This window comes from Osmerus eperlanus, chromosome 27 (genome assembly GCF_963692335.1).
Source record: "Osmerus eperlanus chromosome 27, fOsmEpe2.1, whole genome shotgun sequence".
Lineage (NCBI taxonomy): Eukaryota > Metazoa > Chordata > Actinopteri > Osmeriformes > Osmeridae > Osmerus > Osmerus eperlanus.
The window spans coordinates 219,351-241,674 of NC_085044.1; the positions used below are offsets into that span (position 1 = coordinate 219,351).

The 22,324-nt window shown below is 48.9% G+C and overlaps 2 protein-coding genes across 5 annotated transcripts; one reads left to right on the forward strand and one right to left on the reverse strand.

Moving 5' to 3' along the window:
* The first annotated feature begins 1,729 nt into the window (after window positions 1-1,729).
* On the forward strand, window positions 1,730-15,739 carry LOC134013889 (myotonin-protein kinase). Of its 4 annotated transcripts, none has more exons than XM_062453655.1 (15): window positions 1,730-1,878; window positions 5,361-5,452; window positions 5,537-5,620; window positions 5,810-5,905; window positions 7,499-7,647; window positions 8,073-8,166; window positions 8,492-8,689; window positions 8,940-9,188; window positions 9,280-9,359; window positions 9,463-9,559; window positions 9,848-9,969; window positions 10,262-10,392; window positions 12,378-12,439; window positions 12,716-12,790; window positions 14,234-15,736. In XM_062453655.1, exons 3-15 carry the CDS (start codon window positions 5,552-5,554, stop codon window positions 14,333-14,335), a joined length of 1,524 nt encoding a protein of 507 aa, XP_062309639.1. In that variant the 5' UTR covers window positions 1,730-1,878; window positions 5,361-5,452; window positions 5,537-5,551; the 3' UTR covers window positions 14,336-15,736. The 4 variants fall into 4 exon arrangements, 3 of the variants coding, with proteins under 3 accessions (XP_062309639.1, XP_062309637.1, XP_062309638.1); XM_062453653.1 differs by lacking the exon at window positions 9,848-9,969 and having other exon boundaries at window positions 1,837-1,878; window positions 10,262-10,315; window positions 10,349-10,392; window positions 12,722-12,790; window positions 14,234-15,739; XM_062453654.1 differs by lacking the exons at window positions 12,716-12,790; window positions 14,234-15,736 and having other exon boundaries at window positions 1,837-1,878; window positions 9,828-9,969; window positions 10,262-10,315; window positions 10,349-10,392.
* On the reverse strand, window positions 15,698-17,587 carry zgc:171929 (uncharacterized protein LOC100124596 homolog). The gene is made up of 4 exons (XM_062452990.1): window positions 17,358-17,587; window positions 16,830-16,992; window positions 16,339-16,525; window positions 15,698-16,203 (listed from the first exon to the last, which is right to left on the reverse strand). Exons 1-4 carry the CDS (start codon window positions 17,462-17,464, stop codon window positions 15,878-15,880), a joined length of 783 nt encoding a protein of 260 aa, XP_062308974.1. The 5' UTR covers window positions 17,465-17,587; the 3' UTR covers window positions 15,698-15,877.
* Between the last annotated feature and the right edge of the window lie 4,737 nt (window positions 17,588-22,324).

The window sequence follows — 22,324 nt, forward strand, 5'->3', positions numbered from 1 at the left end:
TGGAGGGAGTCAGGGTGGAGGGAGAAGAGTCAGGGAGGAGGGAGTCAGGGTGGAGGGAGAAGAGTCAGGGAGGAGGGATTCAGGGTGGAGGGAGAAGAGTCAGGGAGGAGGGAGTCAGGGTGGAGGGAGAAGAGTCAGGGAGGAGGGATTCAGGGTGGAGGGAGAAGAGTCAGGGAGGAGGGATTCTGGGTGGAGGGAGTCAGGGTGGAGGGAGAAGAGTCAGGGAGGAGGGATTCAGGGTGGAGGGAGAAGAGTCAGGGAGGAGGGATTCTGGGTGGAGGGAGTCAGGGTGGAGGGATTCTGGGTGGAGGGAGTCAGGGTGGAGGGAGAAGAGTCAGGGAGGAGGGATTCTGGGTGGAGGGAGTCAGGGTGGAGGGAGAAGAGTCAGGGAGGAGGGATTCTGGGTGGAGGGAGTCAGGGTGGAGGGAGAAGAGTCAGGGAGGAGGGAGTCTGGGTGGAGGGAGAAGAGTCAGGGAGGAGGGATTCTGGGTGGAGGGAGTCAGGGTGGAGGGAGTCAGGGAGGAGGGAGAAGAGTCAGGGAGGAGGGATTCTGGGTGGAGGGAGTCAGGGTGGAGGGAGTCAGGGTGGAGAGTGTCGGGGACGAGGGAGTCAGGGTGGAGAGTGTCGGGGACGAGGGAGTCAGGGTGGAGAGTGTCGGGGACGAGGGAGTCAGGGTGGAGGGAGAACAGTCAGGGCTGGATTCAGGAAGACAAAGTAAGCGAAAGATGATATGAAGGGACAGTCTTGACAGCCTTGCAAGAATTAGCACATTCTCATGAAACACAAGAACATTTTTATGTGCTCTATAGTTACAGTTCTTCTTTTTTATTCTCATTAAGTGTTATTAGACGAGAAGAGGAGAAATTAGAGTAGAAATGGTAACACTGATGACAAATCACTTTTAGGACTGAACACAAAGAAGTGTGTATTGACCGAGCAGAGTTCAGGGAGAGAGAGGAAGAGACAGAGGGACACACCAAAAAAGGTCTGGAATCAGCTGTGAGGAACAGCAGACGCTACTCAGCCCCGTAGAGACAGAAGAGAGAGAGAGAGGAGCAGAGACAGAATAATAAGGACAGAGAGAGGAGCAGAGAGAGAGAGATAGTGATAGAGGAGTCAAGAGAGAGAGAGAGGGGTAGAGAGAGACAGACATGCATACACAGTCAAACAGGAAGAGCGGGTCAGTGTCTCAGGCGTTAAATAGTGAGTCAAGGAGACATTATACATTATGTATAATCACACAGACAGGTGGAAGGAGACAGAGTGAGCCGAGAGCAGAGAGACAGGTGGAGGGAGACAGAGTGAGCCGAGAGCAGAGAGACAGGTGGAAGGAGACAGAGACAGACAGGTGGAGGGAGACAGAGTGAGCCGAGAGCAGAGAGACAGGTGGAAGGAGACAGAGACAGACAGGTGGAGGGAGACAGAGTGAGCCGAGAGCAGAGAGACAGGTGGAAGGAGACAGAGTGAGCAGAGAAAGAGCAGGGGGCTGTCCAGAGAGGAAGAGGGAGGGCAATCCAGAGGAGGAAGGAAACAGACTGGTTGACAACTGTAAACCCACAAGAATCCCCAGCTGCCTCAGTTAGTGGACACTGGACTGCTTCCATAGACACTCCCCTCTCAACCAGCGAAAGGCACCAGAGACACGACAGGCCCCATGGACACCAGGGACTGGTGGTGTCGCTGAACCCCGGCAAGGCTCCCTGCTGGCCAGCATGTCAGCAGGCCCGGAGCCCCAGGAGGCGGGCCTGCTAGAGGGTCCTCAGACCGCAGGGCCCGTGGGTCTACAGACGCTGCTAGACCTGCTGGTGGGAGTGTATCAGGAGTTCTGCTGCTCACACCTGGCCAGAGAGAAGTACATCTCAGGCTTCCTTCAATGGGGTGAGTGGCCCTCAGATGTGTGTGTGTGTGTGCTTCAGATCATGACCTTTCCACTTGTACTTCCACTTACCAAATAATTGTTTGCCACATACATCTGTATATAGGGTGTGAATACACACTTTTATTATTAATGTCTAATCCAAGTTTTATTTACAAAACGCACACACTTAGTTGGGGTTAAGTTGGTATTGGGTGTTACTCCATGCTTTGAATATTCATTTTAAAAAGTATTATCCAAGTTAGTTTTCTTTTTTTATTTACAAAAAACGGAAGAGAATAATAACTAGCTATTTCGAGCGTTTGTTTGTTGCTAGCTAGCAAGCTTTTGTATAGAGAGAGCCTTGCTAGGTAGCAAATGTTGATGTTGTAAACATACAGTTTTTTAAATATATTTGAACTTATTTTAACTCAGAGCCTATCATCTGTCATTTAAACCATGAGGCGTTAACATCTGATAATACTTAATAAAATAAATAAAATGAATGACCTAGTTTATGTCTCTATCCGGAGTTCTGAGTCATGGTGTGTGTGTGCATGTGCGTGGGTGGGGAGGGGACTGGTGGTGTAAAACTGCAGATACAAGGTCATGCAAGATAACACTAATAACCCGCGGTCAGACAGACCCTCCAGGGATATTTCCTCCCTGACTTACTCACACATTCACCCATGTACACTACTGGATATGTAAACACACACACACTCAATTCAACTCATATAGACACACTTTTACCCAAAGTATATCACAGAACCTGGCACATTGCCTCAAAATATCCACTAACACCACGTATGCGTGTTTTATTGGGAACATTGGACACACATTCTCTCCTTCACTAACACATATTCTCTCCTTCACTAACACACATCAGCTCCTTATGTTTTCTAAACATCCATTTCACTCATCTCTCTCAATAATCAGAATGTCAAATAGTTTGGCTACAGTATGGTAGAAGTGTGTGTGCCAGTGTGTGTGTGTTTGTGGCCATAGCAAGGTATCATATATCTCAGTGATCGAGATTCTTATTTTAGTTGTAGCATTTGTCTATCTTGTAGGCAGGGTGTCAGAATTAAACAGTTGACCAGTAGTGGGGCGAATCACTGAGCTTGAGTATGGTGAGACACACCTGTCTGTCTGCTCAACACAGCTGTCTGTCTGCTCAACACAGCTAGCTGTCTGTCTGCTGAACACAGCTGTCTGTCTGCTCAACACAGCTGTCTGTCTGCTCAACACATTTACATTACATTTAGTCATTTAGCAGACGCTCTTATCCAGAGCGACTTACAGTAAGTACAGGGACATTCCCCCGAGGCAAGTAGGGTGAAGTGCCTTGCCTAAGGACACAACGTCAGTTTGCATCACCGGGAATCGAACTGGCAACCTTCGGATTACTAGCCCGATTCCCTCACCGCTCAGCCACCTGACTCCAACACAGCTGTCTGTCTGCTCAACACAGCTAGCTGTCTGTCTGCTCAACACAGCTGTCTGTCTGCTCAACACAGCTGTCTGTCTGCTCAACACAGCTGTCTGTCTGCTCAACACAGTTGAGTGTATCTGCTCAACAGAGCTGGCCAGACCAACAGCCATCCCCAGACTCAAGGCCTTATTGTCTGTTGTTAGCTTAGAAGTCTTTCCTTGTCTGCATTTATCTTTTTTTTTGTAAAAGTTAACTGATCTTTCCCGTATTCCTGTATTAATAGGTAACTTTATAAGATGTTTGAACATGGTATACTTTAGAAAGGACGTGTTTACCATACCTAACTAAAGTATTTCAAAAGTTAAAACCCAGTGGTAAAATCAGTTTTTAATAGTTCAACATTTAGAAAGTTTCGATAGATCATTACGAATATATTAAAATAGTTCCGCAAATGTACATAACCCATGCCCTCCTAGTTATTACTTTTTCACCTTTATTAAGTTATTTCACTATTCCAACATTGCTTGCTGCAACACTGGTTTATTGAGACTATTCGAGAGAAAAGGTTAAATCGCCCAGAATGTAAACCCTGTATCTGCTTCCTTTCTTCTCTCTCTCTCCTCTCTCTGACCATGTCTGTTTAGATGGGAGTTATTCTCATTTATGAGGCAGCCAGGAAGGCTGGCACAGTTCCACCATGTAAAGGGTTATGGTAAACACTGGCAGCCAGAGAAGGTACTCACACAAGAGAGAGTACCACACATATACATGCACTCCAGAGAGTACCACACATATACATGCACTCCAGAGAGTACCACACGTACACATGCACTCCAGAGAGTACCACACGTACACATGCACTCCAGAGAGTACCACACGTACACATGCACTCCAGAGAGTACCACACGTACACGTGCACTCCAGAGAGTGCCACAAAACACATGCACTCCAGAGAGTACCACATGTACACGTGCACTTGAAATGAAATGTTCTACCCAGGCTTCTCTTTCTACCATACTGGGGGCAGAGCAGATGAGAAGTACTGCTGATGATAGAGGACTCGTGTGTCTCTGTACAGTGTACTGATGATAGAAGACTGTTGTGTCTCTGTACAGTGTACTGATGATAGAGGACTGGTGTGTCTCTGTACAGTGTACTGATGATAGAGGACTGGTGTGTCTCGGTACAGTGTACTGATGATAGAGGACTGGTGTGTCTCTGTACAGTGTACTGATAGAGGACTGGTGTGTCTCGGTACAGTGTACTGATGATAGAGGACTGGTGTGTCTCTGTACAGTGTACTGATGATAGAGGACTGGTGTGTCTCTGTACAGTGTACTGATGATAGAGGACTGGTGTGTCTCTGTACAGTGTACTGATGACAGAGGACTGGTGTGTCTCTGTACAGTGTACTGATGATAGAGGACTTGTGTGTCTCTGTACAGTGTACTGATGATAGAGGACTCGTGTGTCTCTGTACAGTGTACTGATGATAGAGGACTGGTGTGTCTCGGTACAGTGGCAGACCAGTACCTTACTCCACTATTACCATTGTGGGAGTCTGTAAAGCACATGATGGTGTTGATCAGAGATCAATTCTGGCAGTTTCTCACTCCCCCCCCCCCCCCCCCCGTCTCTCTGTCTGTTTGTCTATCTCTCTGTTTCACTGATTAAATATTGTACACTGTTGCTTTGGTCTTGCTTGGGTGAGAGGAAAAAACGATATGGAAAAATGTGCCTTAAAAAAGTCTTAAATGGTGCCAGCTGTTTTTAGAACCCACACAGCAGGCTCTATTTTTGGCCGCTGGTATTTAAAGGGGAACTGGGTGCTAAGTTATTGCTAGTCTCGGCTTCTTTCATACACACATGTTAGAGGTTTCCACATTGTCTGTATTTCATGGAAGGCTGAAGACTCTTGACACTTTAGGACACAAGGATAGTCAGGGGATGCTTGTTAACTACACGTTACTGTCTGAGGGGTGTACAGGGTCTTACAGACAAATGACCATATTTGTAATAAAATGTACACCGTTTTGTGTTTGTCCCTAACCCCTTCCTATCCAATTACAGCTGACCCCCTGGTGAGGCAGGTGAAGAAAACTCGCATTAAAAGGGATGACTTCCAGATACTGAAGGTGATTGGTCGAGGGACCTTCAGTGAGGTGAGAGGAGGATGCTGGGATCATACTAGCCTCATTCAGCAGTTTAATATGATTCCCATGTTTACATTCACGTTGCTATTGTAGGTTGCCGTGGCGAAGATGCGTAACACGCAACAGGTTTATGCCCTTAAAATCATGAACAAGTGGGACATGCTGAAACGAGGAGAGGTACACAAACACATACACACACATACACACCAAAACACAGAACTACATGAAGTCTGTTCAAAGTTTGCAAAGTTGAGAAGGAGCAAGTTTCCTTTGTTGTTTGTAGCTTGTGATGTGGGTCAACATTTATCTTGGTATTCGTCTCATTGTTTGTGTGTGTGCATGTGTGTGACTTTGTGTACCACACAGACAGCATGTTACCAGGAGGAAAGAGAGGTTCTATTGAAGGGTGACCGACGCTGGATTACTGAGCTCCACTACGCTTTCCAGGATGACAACTATCTGGTAGGTCAGGGGTTAAGGGTCAGGGTAGTGAGGAGTTAAGATTAGGGGTTAAGGGTCAGGGTAGTGAGGAGTTAAGATTAGGGGTTAAGGGTCAGGGTAGTGAGGAGTTAAGGTTAGGGGTTAAGGGTCAGGGTAGTGAGGAGTTAAGGTTAGGGGTTAAGGGTCAGGGTAGTGAGGAGTTAAGGTTAGGGGTTAAGGGTCAGGTTTGTGAGGAGCAGAGTTGGGTAACGTTACTTTTTAAAGTAACTAATTACAGTTACTAGTTACATTCCTTGTAAAGTAACTACTTACGTTACTTAGTTACTTGCTGTAGAGAGTAAGGCGTTAAGTTACTTTTGGGTTACATTAAGAAAAGTCTTTTATTTCTAAGACAATTCACCTTTGTCACTCTTAGGCCCAGAAGGCACATTTAATGGGTTGACCTCAGCAATAGCACATATTGTACTGAATATTCAGTGTCACTTGCATATAACATGATCAATCCTCACTATACAGCAAGACGGATCAAGGTAATAATCCACCATAATGAAAAGCAATATTTGTATGAAGTTCTTGAATCAAGAAACTCTTTAATAATAATGTTGTAAAATGCCAGGCAGAAGTCTAGTAGTTAACTAGCTCTACAATTTACCAGGGCTAGGCTAGGGGGGGCATCGTGTATAGCATGCCTACAGTCTACAGTCAGAGCTCGCGCAAGAAGGTGGAACATAAAGGAGATACCCTTTCCAAAACTTGTAATGGTGTAGCTAATAGTTTGTGAAAGACCCAGAGAAACACAAATATCCAAATTAGTGTGGTTGGAGCAAAACCAACAGGCAGGTAGCTCTCCAGGAACTTGGTTGGAGACCCTACATACTTGTTCAACATCAGATTGCTAATATCTCTGTATTACAAACAATTGTAACAACAGAACGATAGAACAAGATTAGTTTCCATTTTAAGAATCCTGTGTTCCTGTTTGTCTCCCTCTCAGTACCTGATGTTCCTGTTTGTCTCCCTCTCAGTAGCTGATGTCCCTGTTTGTCTCCCTCTCAGTAGCTGATGTCCCTGTTTGTCTCCCTCTCAGTAGCTGATGTCCCTGTTTGTCTCCCTCTCAGTAGCTGATGTCCCTGTTTGTCTCCCTCTCAGTAGCTGATGTTCCTGTTTGTCTCCCTCTCAGTAGCTGATGTCCCTGTTTGTCTCCCTCTCAGTAGCTGATGTCCCTGTTTGTCTCCCTCTCAGTAGCTGATGTTCCTGTTTGTCTCCCTCTCAGTAGCTGATGTCCCTGTTTGTCTCCCTCTCAGTAGCTGATGTTCCTGTTTGTCTCCCTCTCAGTAGCTGATGTTCCTGTTTGTCTCCCTCTCAGTAGCTGATGTCCCTGTTTGTCTCCCTCTCAGTAGCTGATGTTCCTGTTTGTCTCCCTCTCAGTAGCTGATGTCCCTGTTTGTCTCCCTCTCAGTAGCTGATGTCCCTGTTTGTCTCCCTCTCAGTAGCTGATGTTCCTGTTTGTCTCCCTCTCAGTAGCTGATGTTCCTGTTTGTCTCCCTCTCAGTAGCTGATGTCCCTGGTTGTCTCCCTCTCAGTAGCTGATGTCCCTGTTTGTCTCCCTCTCAGTACCTGGTGATGGACTACTATGTGGGGGGGGACCTGCTGACCCTGCTGAGCAAGTTTGGGGACTGTCTCCCTGAGGACATGGCCCAGTTTTACCTGGCTGAGATGATCCTGGCCATAGACTCGGTCCACAGACTGGGTTATGTGCATCGGTGAGTCTCTTGCTATCGGCTACGCAGACACACAGCTCGCAGGTCAGCAAGGGAACACGTTTTTGGCGTTACTAAGACATTTAAAATAGTGTGAATACAATGAAAGCTATAAAAACATTTGAAGCATCGGTTACACAACAGCATTGACCAACCATAGTCTAGAGTTTGCCTAGCAACACAGTTTGCCTAGCAACACAACCCGTTTACACCAGTTATCAAGAAACACAGCTAACAACAGTGTGATTGCCCCTAAGGTGTTTAATCAAGTATTGCCTGGACAGTTAAAATATGTGTGGATTCAAATATATGATCTGGAAATGTACTGTGTAAAGATGTAGAAACCTGTTCTATCATTACAAACATACACAACTGTGTCTATGGCCATTGTTTGTGTTTGTGTGTATTATTCGTTGATCCTTCTTCAGAGATATTAAGCCTGACAACATCCTGCTGACCGCCACCGGCCACATCCGGCTGGGAGACTTTGGCTCCTGCCTCAGGGTCCAGGAGGATGGCATGGTGAGATATGACCATACTGCTGGGGAAACCTGCCCCTTGTTTTCCATAACAGTCGGCCACTTTCATGTGTACAGTACAAACGGTGTGTGTGTTGATGTTTGTGTTCATGTGTAGCCAGTGTGTATCTGTGAAACTCACTCCTCAGGTATGTAACAGGCCACCCGCGTCAACGAATTGCTAGCTTTTCGTTGGCGTAGTTGGTAGTGGTGGCGCTTGGGAAGCCAGAGGTGGTAAGTTCGAACCCAGTGCGGGACGATTTGCCCGATACCTCTGACGGAGCTTGCAAAACCACGTCTGTTACACATGCTTTACGGTGCGTGTGTAGGTGCACTCCTCCTTGGCGGTGGGGACCCCTGACTACTTGTCCCCAGAGATCCTGCGAGCCGTGGAGGGCGGCGGGGTCTACGGGCAGGAGTGTGACTGGTGGGCGCTGGGCGTCTGTGCCTACGAGATGCTGCTAGGCATCACGCCCTTCTACACAGAGTCCATCTCCCAGACGTACGCAAAGATCGTGCACTTCCAGGTCAGAGGGCAGACTCAGACACAGCTAGCTCAGAATGAAGACAAGTATAATAAAAGTGGAATGTTGGTAGTGCAGTTACTGTGCATTTAAAATATCATTGTGACAGAATGTTTGACAAATGAAATACAATAGGTATTAACATCTTAACATGAAAGGTCTTGTACATCTACCAACAAGATACTGTATATTGAGATACAGTACATCTGTATATTTTTCCTAACAAACAAGGGTCCATCATATTATCCTCCAGGAGTATTTTGAGTTCCCAGCATCTGGTCCTGAGGTGTCAGAAGTGGCACGTTCCTTCATCTCAGGGCTGATCTGTGAGCGGGAGGCTCGTCTGGGGCGACAGGGCCCAGGAGACTTCTGGGATCATCCCTTCTTCAGAGGGCTGGACTGGGGCTCCCTGCACCAGCTGCCCGCTCCCTTCCAGCCTGAGGTGTCCAATCCCACAGACACCTCCAATTTTGATGTGCTGGATGACTGTTTGAGGGAAATGGTACTTTGTACACACACTATGACAATACTGTTTTTCTCTTTTCTTTTAAATTATTTGGTTAAGTATTTAAATGTTTGGTTTCGTCTGGCAGGAGACCCTGTCTGATGTGATGGACAGGGCCCCTGTTGGAGTTCACTTGGCTTTTGTTGGATATTCCTACACAGCCACAAGGTACATGTTTGGTATATCCCAGCAGTTGTGTGAATACTTTAAGTTTTAATCAGATAGTATAATATAGGCAATATAAAAAAGCTAATAGGCCAGTCTCTTACAGGCAGACAGGGGCCTTGGATCGCAGTTGTGACATCATGATTGAATTTGATAACCAACGTTTCAGAGAATGTGAAAGTCTTCATCTTCAAGAGAAGCAGGTAGGTTGGTCTTGTTTTTCCTGGTCTGGTTTAGCAGAAGTACCATCACAAGTCCTTTGCATCTTTAAGCGAGAATGCAAGCTGTCACTGACAGCATCTAAAATGTGTCTGTCTGCTGTGACGGGTAGCTGGGTTTAGTGGCTGCTGTATCCAGGCAGTCTGATAAGTGGTTAGGGTTAGAGTCTGATAAGTGACGGTGGTGTGGGTTTAGTGGCTGCTGTATCTCCCACCTGTTTTCTTGGACAGGCAGTCTGATAGTGTCTGTCAGTCTGGTGGTGTGTGTTTCAGACTCAGGTGTGGCAGGTCAGAGAGGCAGAAGACTCGCCTGGTTCTCTGGAGAAGAGCTCTGCAGCGTGCACTCACAGCACAGCTCAGGACCACATTACGAGACTTGATGAGGATTTGCACAGGTGCAGAGAACCCCATGAGCAACACACTAAATACCCTATAAAATAGTTAATTGCAGTTCGAGCTTTTAAATTAATTCTTTTCCTTTTGATTCATTCTGCAAAATCACATCCATATAGCTGTAGTACGTAGAAGGCAATGTGACCAAATGTAATTAGGATAGCCTATGAATAAATTACAATGAATAACACAACAATAAATGTTTATAATAATGAATAACTGTAATTTATTGCTATTTAATGCTTTTAAATGGTAAATGTTCTCATTTATAAATGTCTCCATCCATCCACTCAGACGGCTACAGGAGGCAGAGAGGAGGAACGGAGATCTGGAGGGGGAACTGGCGAGGCTGAGAGGAGATCTGGAGGGTGAACTGGCGAGGCTGAGAGGGGAGATCCAGGGTTTGAGGAGCTGCAGGGACACAGGCAAGGACACATCCCCTCCCGACGCGTCCCCTCCAGACACGTCCCCTCCCGTCCCCTCCAGACGCGTCCCCTCCAGACGCGTCCCCTCCAGACGCGTCACCTCCAGACGCGTCCCCTCCAGACAAATCCCCTCCAGACGCGTCCCCTCCAGACAAATCCCTTCCAGACGCGTCCCCTCCAGACGCGTCCCCTCCAGACAAATCCCCTCCAGACACGTCCCCTCCAGACGCGTCCCCTCCAGACGCGTCCCCTCCAGACGCGTCCCCTCCAGACGCGTCCCCTCCAGACGCGTCCCCTCCAGACGCGTCCCCTCCAGACACGTCCCCTCCAGACACATCCCCTCCAGACATGTCCCCTCCCAATTCGTTATCCTCTGAGCAGCAGCTGCTCCTTCTGCCTCATATCCATAACCTGTGGTGGGCTTAGGGTTAGCATCGAGCACATCAGATCAACTTTTTCATACAGGCGATCATACTGCCTAGCATCTCAACAGTCTGCAGTCTCAAAATAAAGGTTGTATGGTAAGAGGTCCAGACAATATGAGACTCAGTAAGTGAGAGAGCAGCATAGAAGCCTAAGCTGCATCTGCTTATGTTGGAGCACTCTGGTCGCAGCAGTAAATATCAATGCTAAGAATAGACCTGGTATGCAGTGATTGGACTTCCCCCTCGGTAAATCAAAACGCAGTGGTGAGCCTTTTGAAGATGGAATGTTAGATCTATTCTTCAGGAATGAAAGGTTCGTCTCCTACAATGCACAATAGCAGTAGCATACTTATGCAAAAGTATCCTTAATTGTCTTTCCATTAGAAGAGGTTGAATTGGTAAAATATCAGAACCCAAGCTCTAACTAGTGTAGAGCCCGTGGAATATATCTCAGGTTGCTAGTTCTTTTAACTAAACAGACAGAATGTGTTTTCCCTTGTAAATTTCCCTATTTTTAATCAACAATTTGTTGAATAAGCTTGTCAGTTAGCCACTACAACAGTTATCTGGCTATACAATCTGTAGTCATATGGGTAGCTAGCTCTAATGTTAGGTGCTGAAAGCCAAACTGTAAAGTGCTAGCTAGATGGCTAATGCTATGTGGTGACTGGTGATATAAAGCGAACCCACACTGACACCTTGGCCTCCTCATACAACAGGAAACCTCTCTTTGCCTTAAGTTCATGGCAATGTGAGAAATAAAATGTTCGTTGCTGAAGTGGGGTCTTTGCCAGTTTCTTGTGAAATGCATTCTGTATGCATTAGTTCGTTTCTGAGTGTTGTTGTTGTGTTTTCAACAAACGCTAGTTGAAGTGCCCATCGGCCATCGCTAGGCAGCGAATCCATTTATTTATTAAATAAACAAAAAAACACAAATACATGCTCTGTATGTAAGATTACTACCATTATTGTGTCAGTTGGGATGTAGGGATAACAAAAGTGAGACCAATTTGTTTGCTGACCAAGAGCACCCCCTAGCCTACTGGTCAGAAAATTCCATTTGAGACTGGAGAAACCACTGAAAATTGCAGCGACACTTTAAACATTTATAGACCTATTTATTGTTCTAACAGCTCATACACATTGCACATCCTTTGGTCCTCAGCAACACACCTAACCATTTGCAACTTCTTTGTATGCTTGGTTCAGTAACCCTAACCCTTCACGTGCCTCTCTCTCCTCCAATCACGGAGCTGCTCTCTTAATGTGCCTCTCTCTCATCCAATCACAGAGCTGCTTCTTCCTCTCTCTCCTCCAATCACAAAGCTTCTCCCTAAATGTGCCTCTCTCTCCTCCTATCACAGGGCTGCTCTCTTAATGTGCCTCTCCTCCTATCACAGGGCTGCTCTCTTAATGTGCCGCTCTCTCCTCCTATCACAGGGCTGCTCTCTTAATGTGCCTCTCTCTCCTCCTATCACAGGGCTGCTCTCTTAATGTGCCTCTCTCTCCTCCTATCACAGAGCTGCTCTCTTAATGTGCCTCTCTCTCCTCCTATCACAGAGCTGTGCGTCTGCTCATCACCTCTGTGTCTGCCTGCCCACTGTGTGGACCTCGCGGGGCATGTAAGCCTGTTCACTCCACTCTCTTTCTCCATTTCTGTCTGATATGGATAACTTGAAGGTATTCTAGGGACACTTCTGACATAGGTCTTATGGAAGCTTGTAGCTGTTGTTGCCGGGAGCCAGGTTGAATTTGTGTAAATAAAGTAAACGTGTCAAGAAAGTACCAACAACTATTTATATAACTCCCATAAACTATCTTGTAACCAGGGCCAATGTCTCTTACTGCTCTAAGCTCTTGTGCCCAGTGACTGATGCCCTGATTTGACTGTGTTCCAGATGAAGACAGTGCCCCCCTCCTGTCATTACCCGCTGGTGATCCCACTACATCGCCACTTGTTGCTGTTTCACAGGGTAAAGATACCACACCACATCCTGCTACACAAGATACCACACCACATCCTGCTTCACAAGATACCACACCACATCCTGCTACACAAGATACCACACCACATCCTGCTTCACAAGATACCACACCACATCCTGCTACACAAGATACCACACCACATCCTGCTACACAAGATACCACACCACATCCTGCTACATAAGATACCACACCACATCCTACTGCTTCACAAGATACCACACCACATCCTGCTTCACAAGATACCACACCACATCCTGCTACACAAGATACCACACCACATCCTGCTTCACAAGATACCACACCACATCCTGCTACACAAGATACCACACCACATCCTGCTACACAAGATACCACACCACATCCTGCTACACAAGATACCACACCACATCCTGCTACACAAGATACCACACCACATCCTGCTACACAAGATACCACACCACATCCTGCTACACAAGATACCACACCACATCCTACTGCTTCACAAGATACCACACCACATTCTGCTGCTTCACAAGATACCACACCACATCCTGCTACACAAGATACCACACCACATCCTGCTACACAAGATACCACACCACATCCTGCTACACAAGATACCACACCACATCCTGCTACACAAGATACCACACCACATCCTACTGCTTCACAAGATACCAAACCACATCCTACTGCTTCACAAGATACCACATCACATCCTGCTTCACAAGATACCACACCACATCCTGCTTCACAAGATACCACACCACATTCTGCTGCTTCACAAGATACCACACCACATCCTGCTTCACAAGATACCACACCACATCCTGCTACACAAGATACCACCCCACATCCTGCTACACAAGATACCACACCACATCCTACTGCTACACAAGATACCACACCACATCCTGCTACACAAGATACCACACCACATCCTGCTTCACAAGATACCACACCACATCCTACTACACAAGATACCACACCACATCCTACTACACAAGATACCACACCACATCCTGCTACACAAGATACCACACCACATCCTGCTACACAAGATACCACACCACATCCTACTGCTACACAAGATACCACACCACATCCTGCTTCACAAGATACCACACCACATCCTGCTTCACAAGATACCACACCACATTCTGCTGCTTCACAAGATACCACACCACATCCTGCTTCACAAGATACCACACCACATCCTGCTTCACAAGATACCACACCACATCCTGCTGCTTTACATTGGTCAAGGGATCACACTACACCATGCACCTGAGAGATGGATCTATCAATGTTGAGGGCAAAGGAATACTTTTACATTTTGTTTTTCTATATTATTGTTTGACTCTACCTCTTTCTCTCACTTCCTCTATCTCTCTCTCACACACACACACACACACACACACACACACACACACACACACACACACACACAGGTGCGTTGGCCACAAGCGAGATGTGAGTCATACCTGCTGGTGTGTGCGGAGGGGGGTGATCTGCTAGCTTGGGGGAGAAAGTGTTGTAAAGAGCTTTCATGACGGCCCTGCTCACCTACAGCGAGCGGGAGCATCTCTTCCCCTCGCCTGTCTCCCCGCCTTACAGACACAACAGGATGGAACCAGGTGGACTCCACCTCGGTACAGGAGGCAAACCACAGGGTCTTCCTGGTTGACAAAACAGGGGAATAAGATTTCAGATTTGCTGTCACTTAATGGAGTTGTAATTCGAACTTGGTATTCATGGAATGGACACAGAAGTTCTAGACTGACGAAATGAAGAAATTAAATGGAATTTCAGAAATGAAGGACATTCTCGAATGGATCAACAAAGGAAATACCCAAGTGAGGTTAAGATGGTTTACGTAAAGTGAGGCATGGAAACAACAAGGACATCAATGAGACAGAAGACACTGGTTGGAACATAGGTTAGGGTTAGGGACCCTTGTTGGAGCAGCAAACGTAGGGGACACTAAGACACACTGCTGTCTGCTCAGACCTCGTTGGTGAATTTGAAGGACCAGTTACACTGTGTGTGTTTTTATTACATATGCATATACATGTATCTATGCATCCAGGTGTGGGTTGTGTTGAGTGTGAGGTATTCATTGCACTAGGGCAGGTTGTGCCTCTACAGAATACTCCATCACAGTATGTATGTAGTATGTTGGCAGCAAAACCGTGGAGGAATATATAGGGCTCCATAAGTAATGTGCACTGTTGATCTTTGTCCAGAGCTTCACAACTTCATGCATTGTTTGAGGGAAATAAGGCTCAATGAGAAAATGTATTTATGCGGATTATGGGTTGATGTATTTCGATGGTTAGAACTGAAATAGTAGCATTGTTTTAGGCTCAAATCCCGAATACACAGTGCATAAAGTATTCATACCCCTTAAATGTTTTGCCATTTTGATAGAGCCATTATAGGGTATTGTGTGAGATTCAAAAGGACAATTTAAAAAATATGCCGTTATAGACCAAGGTTGTGGCGGGTCTGAATACTTTACGAATAGCACATACGATTTTCCACCTTTAGACTTTTCTGTTATATGCAAGGCCATGTCTGTTATATGCAAGGCCATGTCTGTTATATGCAAGGTCATGTCTGTTATATGCAAGGCCATGTCTGCACCTTGATGTTTTAAGCCGACCGTAAGCATCTTACACAGTGAAGAGGAAGCTGTATGAGTGATGTTAAGTAGGTGTGAGGAAAATACTGGAACTCCTGAGAGAACGCATGTTGGGTTAGGCACAATATAGCTGCAAGGCACTGGTGTTGCAAAGTGGTGTTGAGCAAAATAAATTCACCCACAGCTACTTTTAAGGTTGATATATTTATATATTGAATTTGTATTTAAAAGCAATGAAATTATACTTAAACATAAACCTTTATTTCACCCATCAAATTATTGGAGTATTAATTCATAAAATATTTATTAGTTAATTCCTAAGATTGATTTCTAAAGTATGTTTTCCTCTTAACTGTCAGCAAAAATGTTCACAAATGTCTTGATTGTTAAATCCTCTTCAGTGATCCAGGAGAGTAAGAAGAAGGATTTGTCTCTTGGCAGCATCAGACCATCACATGTAATACCCTGGGGTGGAGTACATTAAAAAGGGGCTCAGTTTGTGTTCCCCAGCGCCGGGCGTGCCGACATGTTCATGTGCCTGGCGCCGGTAGTAGCGCCGCAGGGCGGGGCTACCAGGGTGGCACTGCCGCACGTGCAGGAAGTACTCGTCTGGTCGGTTGGACGTGTAGCCGCAGTCTTCACACACAAAGATCTTGGAGCGTCGCTGGCGGTAGGCGTACTGCTGCCTCACTCCGTGGATCTTCCTCAGGTGGGACTCCAGTGAGCAGCGCTGTGTGAAGGCCTTCTCACACAGCTCACATCGGTATGGGCGAATGCCTGAGGAGCAGGTGTAGAGTGTGTCTGTTTGCTTGTGGTGCCTGGATATACATGTATACATTGTATTTCCCAGCAGTATTGAGATATTACAGTAACAATTCTCCGTGGTGTGTGTAAGCTGGGTAGAATCCTCACCTGTGTGTGTGCGCATGTGCCTCTTGAGGTCGAAGGTGTCATTGAAGCCTTTGCCACAGTACCTGCAGGGATGTCTCTTGACCAGGCTGTGGCACTTGAGGTGCCGTGTGAGCATGCGCTGCAGGGGGAACACCTTGTGGCACAGCGCGCATACATGGTCCCCTGCAGACGTGGGCATGGAGCGGGGCTAGGGGAGAGAGCACAGCTTCACTACTACAGCAGGGTTACAATCACAACTGTTACTCTGGCTACTAAGATGAGCTGACAGACAAAAGTAGGCACTCAGACACATTTGTATACCCTCCCATACACATGTTATACATTCTTGTTTTCACAGAATTATACACAGCAACCATACATCAACAATGATAACCCTACTGTAGGGACGAATGGATTAAAGTACCTTGGCTCTGGAGGCTAGAGCATGAGGTTGTGGGGCCAGGGTCTGTGTGAGGAGAGTCGGCCAGCTCTGGCTTGGACCTGGTCCTGACACTGCCTTCTGTGTGAGGAGAGTCGGCCAGCTCTGGCTTGGACCTGGTCCTGACACTGCCTTCTGTGTGGCACCTCCAGATCCTCTCCCTGATCCTGTGGAGGAGCGGGGAGGACTGGAGGTCTGGGGAGGTCCAGGGCCGGTGACAGATCCTCTCCCTGATCCTGTGGAGGAGCGGGGAGGACTGGAGGGCTGGGGTGGTCCAGGGCCGGTGACAGGAGAAGATGCCAGCTCTTTATCCTCACTTACTGTCAAACAGAAGACAGGAAAACTCAGTGAGCTACACGGCATGTTTATAAAGAATTGTCACAAAAATCTATTGTGTAAATCTGTACAGATGATACCTCAGCAAAAATCTATACAATAAAATTACTTATCATTGATTTCAATGGCACACACAATACACACATGTGGTGAAAGAATGTCTTATAACGAATTAACTAATTATGTTGAGTGTTAATTGCTCTCTATGTCACTGGATATTAGGGAGCAACATGTAAAGCATTAATACAGTAGATTCCAAAATCACCACTCACGCGTCTGGTTATCTTCCTGCCTGCCAGTCTGCCGGGGATCTCTCCATCTCCACCCCCCACACCTACCCTGCTTCTTCTTTACAAGGAAGGACCGCGGCATTCTCCTCTGCTGTCATCCAAGACCTTCTAGGTTCTGCCTTCACATCTGACAGTCCCCCTTATTAGGATTGGGACCAGGCGGACCTTATACCTCCTTCAACTGAGACACTTTACCCACACCAACGTCCACCTACTAAGCAGCTAAAGAAAATCACTGCACTCATTTCCATAATCTGAACTGAGCTGAGTGAGACTGCTGGCTCTGGGGGGGGGGGGGGGGGGGGGTGTTTTGACTGGTGTGCACCTGTGTTGACTGTGCACATGATGCTCTTTTAACTGGTCCCCCGCTGGTTTTGCATGGCAGGCAGTGAGAATCTGGCCTCCTCATTCAAGTGGACCTTAGCATGCAAATGTTGGCCGGGCCTTGCCCGACCTGAGGCCCTGAGTAACAGGAGCGTGCACGGAGAAGCCCGCAGTCAGAACTGGTAGTAAAATCTGCCTTTACTTTCCTCTCCTCATGGCTCTGATTGTCTGGTGAGGCTGAGCCCCTAGTACAACACAGACAAAGGCCCTTCAAATGCTGTGAAAAGGACTAAGCCTTGGACTGTTTGCCATCCGTTGACAGCTCAGTTGAAAGAACTTGTGAACTGTCAAGTATTGTTGTTTGTTGTCCTCACCCACTCCGTAATTTGATAATCCCCCAATGCTTTAAAAACAATTATTTGAAGGATTGATTTTGAATTAATTGGTTTGTTCCCTAGCTATATCTACGTGTTTTTATCTACCATGTCACACTATATATTTAATGAATGATCTGTTCATTGAAACACAAACCACAAAATCTAAAAGTAATTGATGTTTGGGCTTTCTGACATTCACAAGTCATGAAGGTCAAACCTGAAACATGTCTGATGTTACCACACCATGTTGTTCAGTGACAAAGGACAGAAACGGAACTTTGAAAGGCTCATTTCACTGAACTCTGCATGGCAAATGTAGCTGCAGAAAACTCTCATGCAAATACTCTAGAGGTCACTGGAAGCACAACTCAACAGGATGATCCTTTACCTCTTTGGTAAGAACGAAGATTATACCGGTTTAAAGAGCAGTCAGTTATTTAATTCCCCTTGAGGCTTTCACGTTGGCTGTTTGAATGGTAACATACAAGTATGCAATAATGGTCCTGGTACACTTCCTGGTACACTTCCTGGTACATTGCACATTTCCTGGTACACTTCCTGGTACACTTCCTGGTACATTGCACATTTCCTGGTACACTTCCTGGTACACTTCCTGGTACACTTCCTGGTACACTTCCTGGTACACTTCCTGGTACATTGCACATTTCCTGGTACACTTCTTGGTATGGCAGCTGCTCCTCTGCTGATGTCCCTCCAGAGGGGGGTGAGGGTGAGGGTGAGGACGGGAGAGCGTGTCCCTCCAGAGGGGGGTTAGGGTGAGGGTGAGGACGGGAGAGCGTGTCCCTCCAGAGGGTGGTGAGGGTTAGGCTGAGGGTGAGGACGGGAGAGCGTGTCCCTCCAGAGGGGGGTGAGGGTTAGGGTGAGGGTGAGGACGGGAGAGCGTGTCCCTCCAGAGGGTGGTGAGGGTTAGGCTGAGGACGGGAGAGCGTGTCCCTCCAGAGGGGGGTTAGGCTGAGGACGGGAGAGCGTGTCCCTCCAGAGGGTGGTGAGGGTGAGGGTGAGGACGGGAGAGCATGTCCCTCCAGAGGGTGGTGAGGGTTAGGGTGAGGACGGGAGAGCGTGTCCCTCCAGAGGGGGGTTAGGGTTAGGGTGAGGACGGGAGAGCGTGTCCCTCCAGAGGGTGGTGAGGGTTAGGGTGAGGACGGGAGAGCGTGTCCCTCCAGAGGGTGGTGAGGGTTAGGGTGAGGACGGGAGAGCGTGTCCCTCCAGAGGGTGGTGAGGGTTAGGCTGAGGACGGGAGAGCGTGTCCCTCCAGAGGGGGGTTAGGGTTAGGGTGAGGACGGGAGAGCGTGTCCCTCCAGAGGGTGGTGAGGGTGAGGGTGAGGACGGGAGAGTGTGTCCCTCCAGAGAGTGGTGAGGGTTAAGGTGGGGCTGAGGACGGGAGAGCATGTCCCTCCAGAGGGGGGTTAGGGTTAGGGTGAGGACGGGAGAGCGTGTCCCTCCAGAGGGTGGTGAGGGTTAGGGTGAGGACGGGAGAGCGTGTCCCTCCAGAGGGGGGTGAGGGTTAGGGTGAGGACGGGAGAGCGTGTCCCTCCAGAGGGTGGTGAGGGTTAGGGTGAGGACGGGAGAGCGTGTCCCTCCAGAGGGTGGTGAGGGTTAGGGTGAGGACGGGAGAGCGTGTCCCTCCAGAGGGTGGTGAGGGTTAGGGTGAGGGTGAGGACGGGAGAGCATGTCCCTCCAGAGGGGGGTTAGGGTTAGGGTGAGGGTGAGGACGGGAGAGCGTGTCCCTCCAGAGGGTGGTGAGGGTTAGGGTGAGGACGGGAGAGCGTGTCCCTCCAGAGGGTGGTGAGGGTTAGGGTGAGGACGGGAGAGCGTGTCCCTCCAGAGGGGGGTGAGGGTTAGGGTGAGGGTGAGGACGGGAGAGCATGTCCCTCCAGAGGGTGGTGAGGGTTAGGGTGAGGACGGGAGAGCGTGTCCCTCCAGAGGGTGGTGAGGGTTAGGGTGAGGACGGGAGAGCGTGTCCCTCCAGAGGGTGGTGAGGGTTAGGGTGAGGACGGGAGAGCGTGTCCCTCCAGAGGGTGGTGAGGGTTAGGGTGAGGACGGGAGAGCGTGTCCCTCCAGAGGGTGGTGAGGGTTAGGGTGAGGACGGGAGAGCGTGTCCCCCCAGATGGTGGTGAGGGTTAAGGTGGGGCTGAGGACGGGAGAGCGTGTCCCTCCAGAGAGTGGTGAGGGTTAGGGTGAGTACGGGAGAGCGTGTCCCTCCAGAGGGTGGTGAGGGTGAGGGTGAGGGTGAGGACGGGAGAGCGTGTCCCTCCAGACGGTGGTGAGGGTTAGGGTGAGGACGGGAGAGCGTGTCCCTCCAGATGGTGGTGAGGGTTAAGGTGGGGCTGAGGACGGGAGAGCGTGTCCCTCCAGAGAGTGGTGAGGGTTAGGGTGAGTACGGGAGAGCGTGTCCCTCCAGAGGGTGGTGAGGGTGAGGGTGAGGACGGGAGAGCGTGTCCCTCCAGACGGTGGTGAGGGTTAGGGTGAGGACGGGAGAGCGTGTCCCTCCAGAGGGTGGTGAGGGTTAGGGTGAGGACGGGAGAGCGTGTCCCTCCAGAGGGTGGTGAGGGTTAGGGTGAGGACGGGAGAGCGTGTCCCCCCAGATGGTGGTGAGGGTTAAGGTGGGGCTGAGGACGGGAGAGCGTGTCCCTCCAGAGAGTGGTGAGGGTTAGGGTGAGTACGGGAGAGCGTGTCCCTCCAGAGGGTGGTGAGGGTGAGGGTGAGGGTGAGGACGGGAGAGCGTGTCCCTCCAGAGGGTGGTGAGGGTTAGGGTGAGGGTGAGGACGGGAGAGCGTGTCCCTCCAGAGGGTGGTGAGGGTGAGGGTGAGGACGGGAGAGCGTGTCCCTCCAGAGGGGGGTGAGGGTTAGGGTGAGGGTGAGGACGGGAGAGCGTGTCCCTCCAGAGGGGGGTGAGGGTTAGGGTGAGGGTGAGGACGGGAGAGCGTGTCCCTCCAGAGGGTGGTGAGGGTTAGGGTGAGGACGGGAGAGCATGTCCCTCCAGAGGGTGGTGAGGGTTAGGGTGAGGACGGGAGAGCGTGTCCCTCCAGAGGGTGGTGAGGGTTAGGGTGAGGACGGGAGAGCGTGTCCCTCCAGAGGGTGGTGAGGGTTAGGGTGAGGACGGGAGAGCGTGTCCCTCCAGAGGGTGGTGAGGGTTAGGGTGAGGACGGGAGAGCGTGTCCCTCCAGAGAGTGGTGAGGGTTAGGGTGAGGACGGGAGAGCGTGTCCCTCCAGAGGGTGGTGAGGGTTAGGGTGAGGACGGGAGAGCGTGTCCCTCCAGAGGGTGGTGAGGGTTAGGGTGAGGGTGAGGACGGGAGAGCGTGTCCCTCCAGAGAGTGGTGAGGGTTAGGGTGAGGACGGGAGAGCGTGTCCCTCCAGAGGGTGGTGAGGGTTAGGGTGAGGACGGGAGAGCGTGTCCCTCCAGAGGGTGGTGAGGGTTAGGGTGAGGACGGGAGAGCATGTCCCTCCAGAGGGTGGTGAGGGTTAGGGTGAGGACGGGAGAGCGTGTCCCTCCAGAGGGTGGTGAGGGTGAGGGTGAGGACGGGAGAGCGTGTCCCTCCAGAGGGGGGTGAGGGTTAGGGTGAGGACGGGAGAGCGTGTCCCTCCAGAGGGGGGTGAGGACTGGAGAGCGCATCACTGGCTGTCACCTTCCCTCCGTGCCTCCACCAGGCCTCAGGAAAGTACATTACATTTAGTCATTTAGCAGACGCTCTTATCCAGAGAGACTTACAGTAAGTACAGGGACATTCCCCGAGGCAAGTAGGGTGAAGTGCCTTGTCCAAGGACACAACGTCATTTTGCACGGCCGGGAAACTAACCGGCAACCTTCTGATTACTAGCCCGATACCCTAACCGCTCAGCCACCTGACTTTCTACAAAGTACAGGACCACAGCCACTCAACCGATGGACTATTCTCTTCTAATACTTCAAAACTGGTTTTCAAGGTTTCAGGAGGTCAGAAAGGGTTAGGCAGAACTGCCTTACAAAGACTGGAGACTGTTGATTGTACTGTGTGTTGCTGTCCTTCAGAGCTGCCTAACTGTATGCAAATCCCAGGTTGAGTGCAGCAGCATGGAAATCCCTGGAAGGTTCTCACCACAAAAACAAGGTAGGGCAGGTGCTGTCTCTAAACACTCCTGGCTTTCAGGATATATTACTGTAGTCTGTCTCTACTTTGTATGTTACATTTTGAAGAGTTGTTGATGTAATGTAAGAACTCTGGTCTGAATATTCAGTTTCA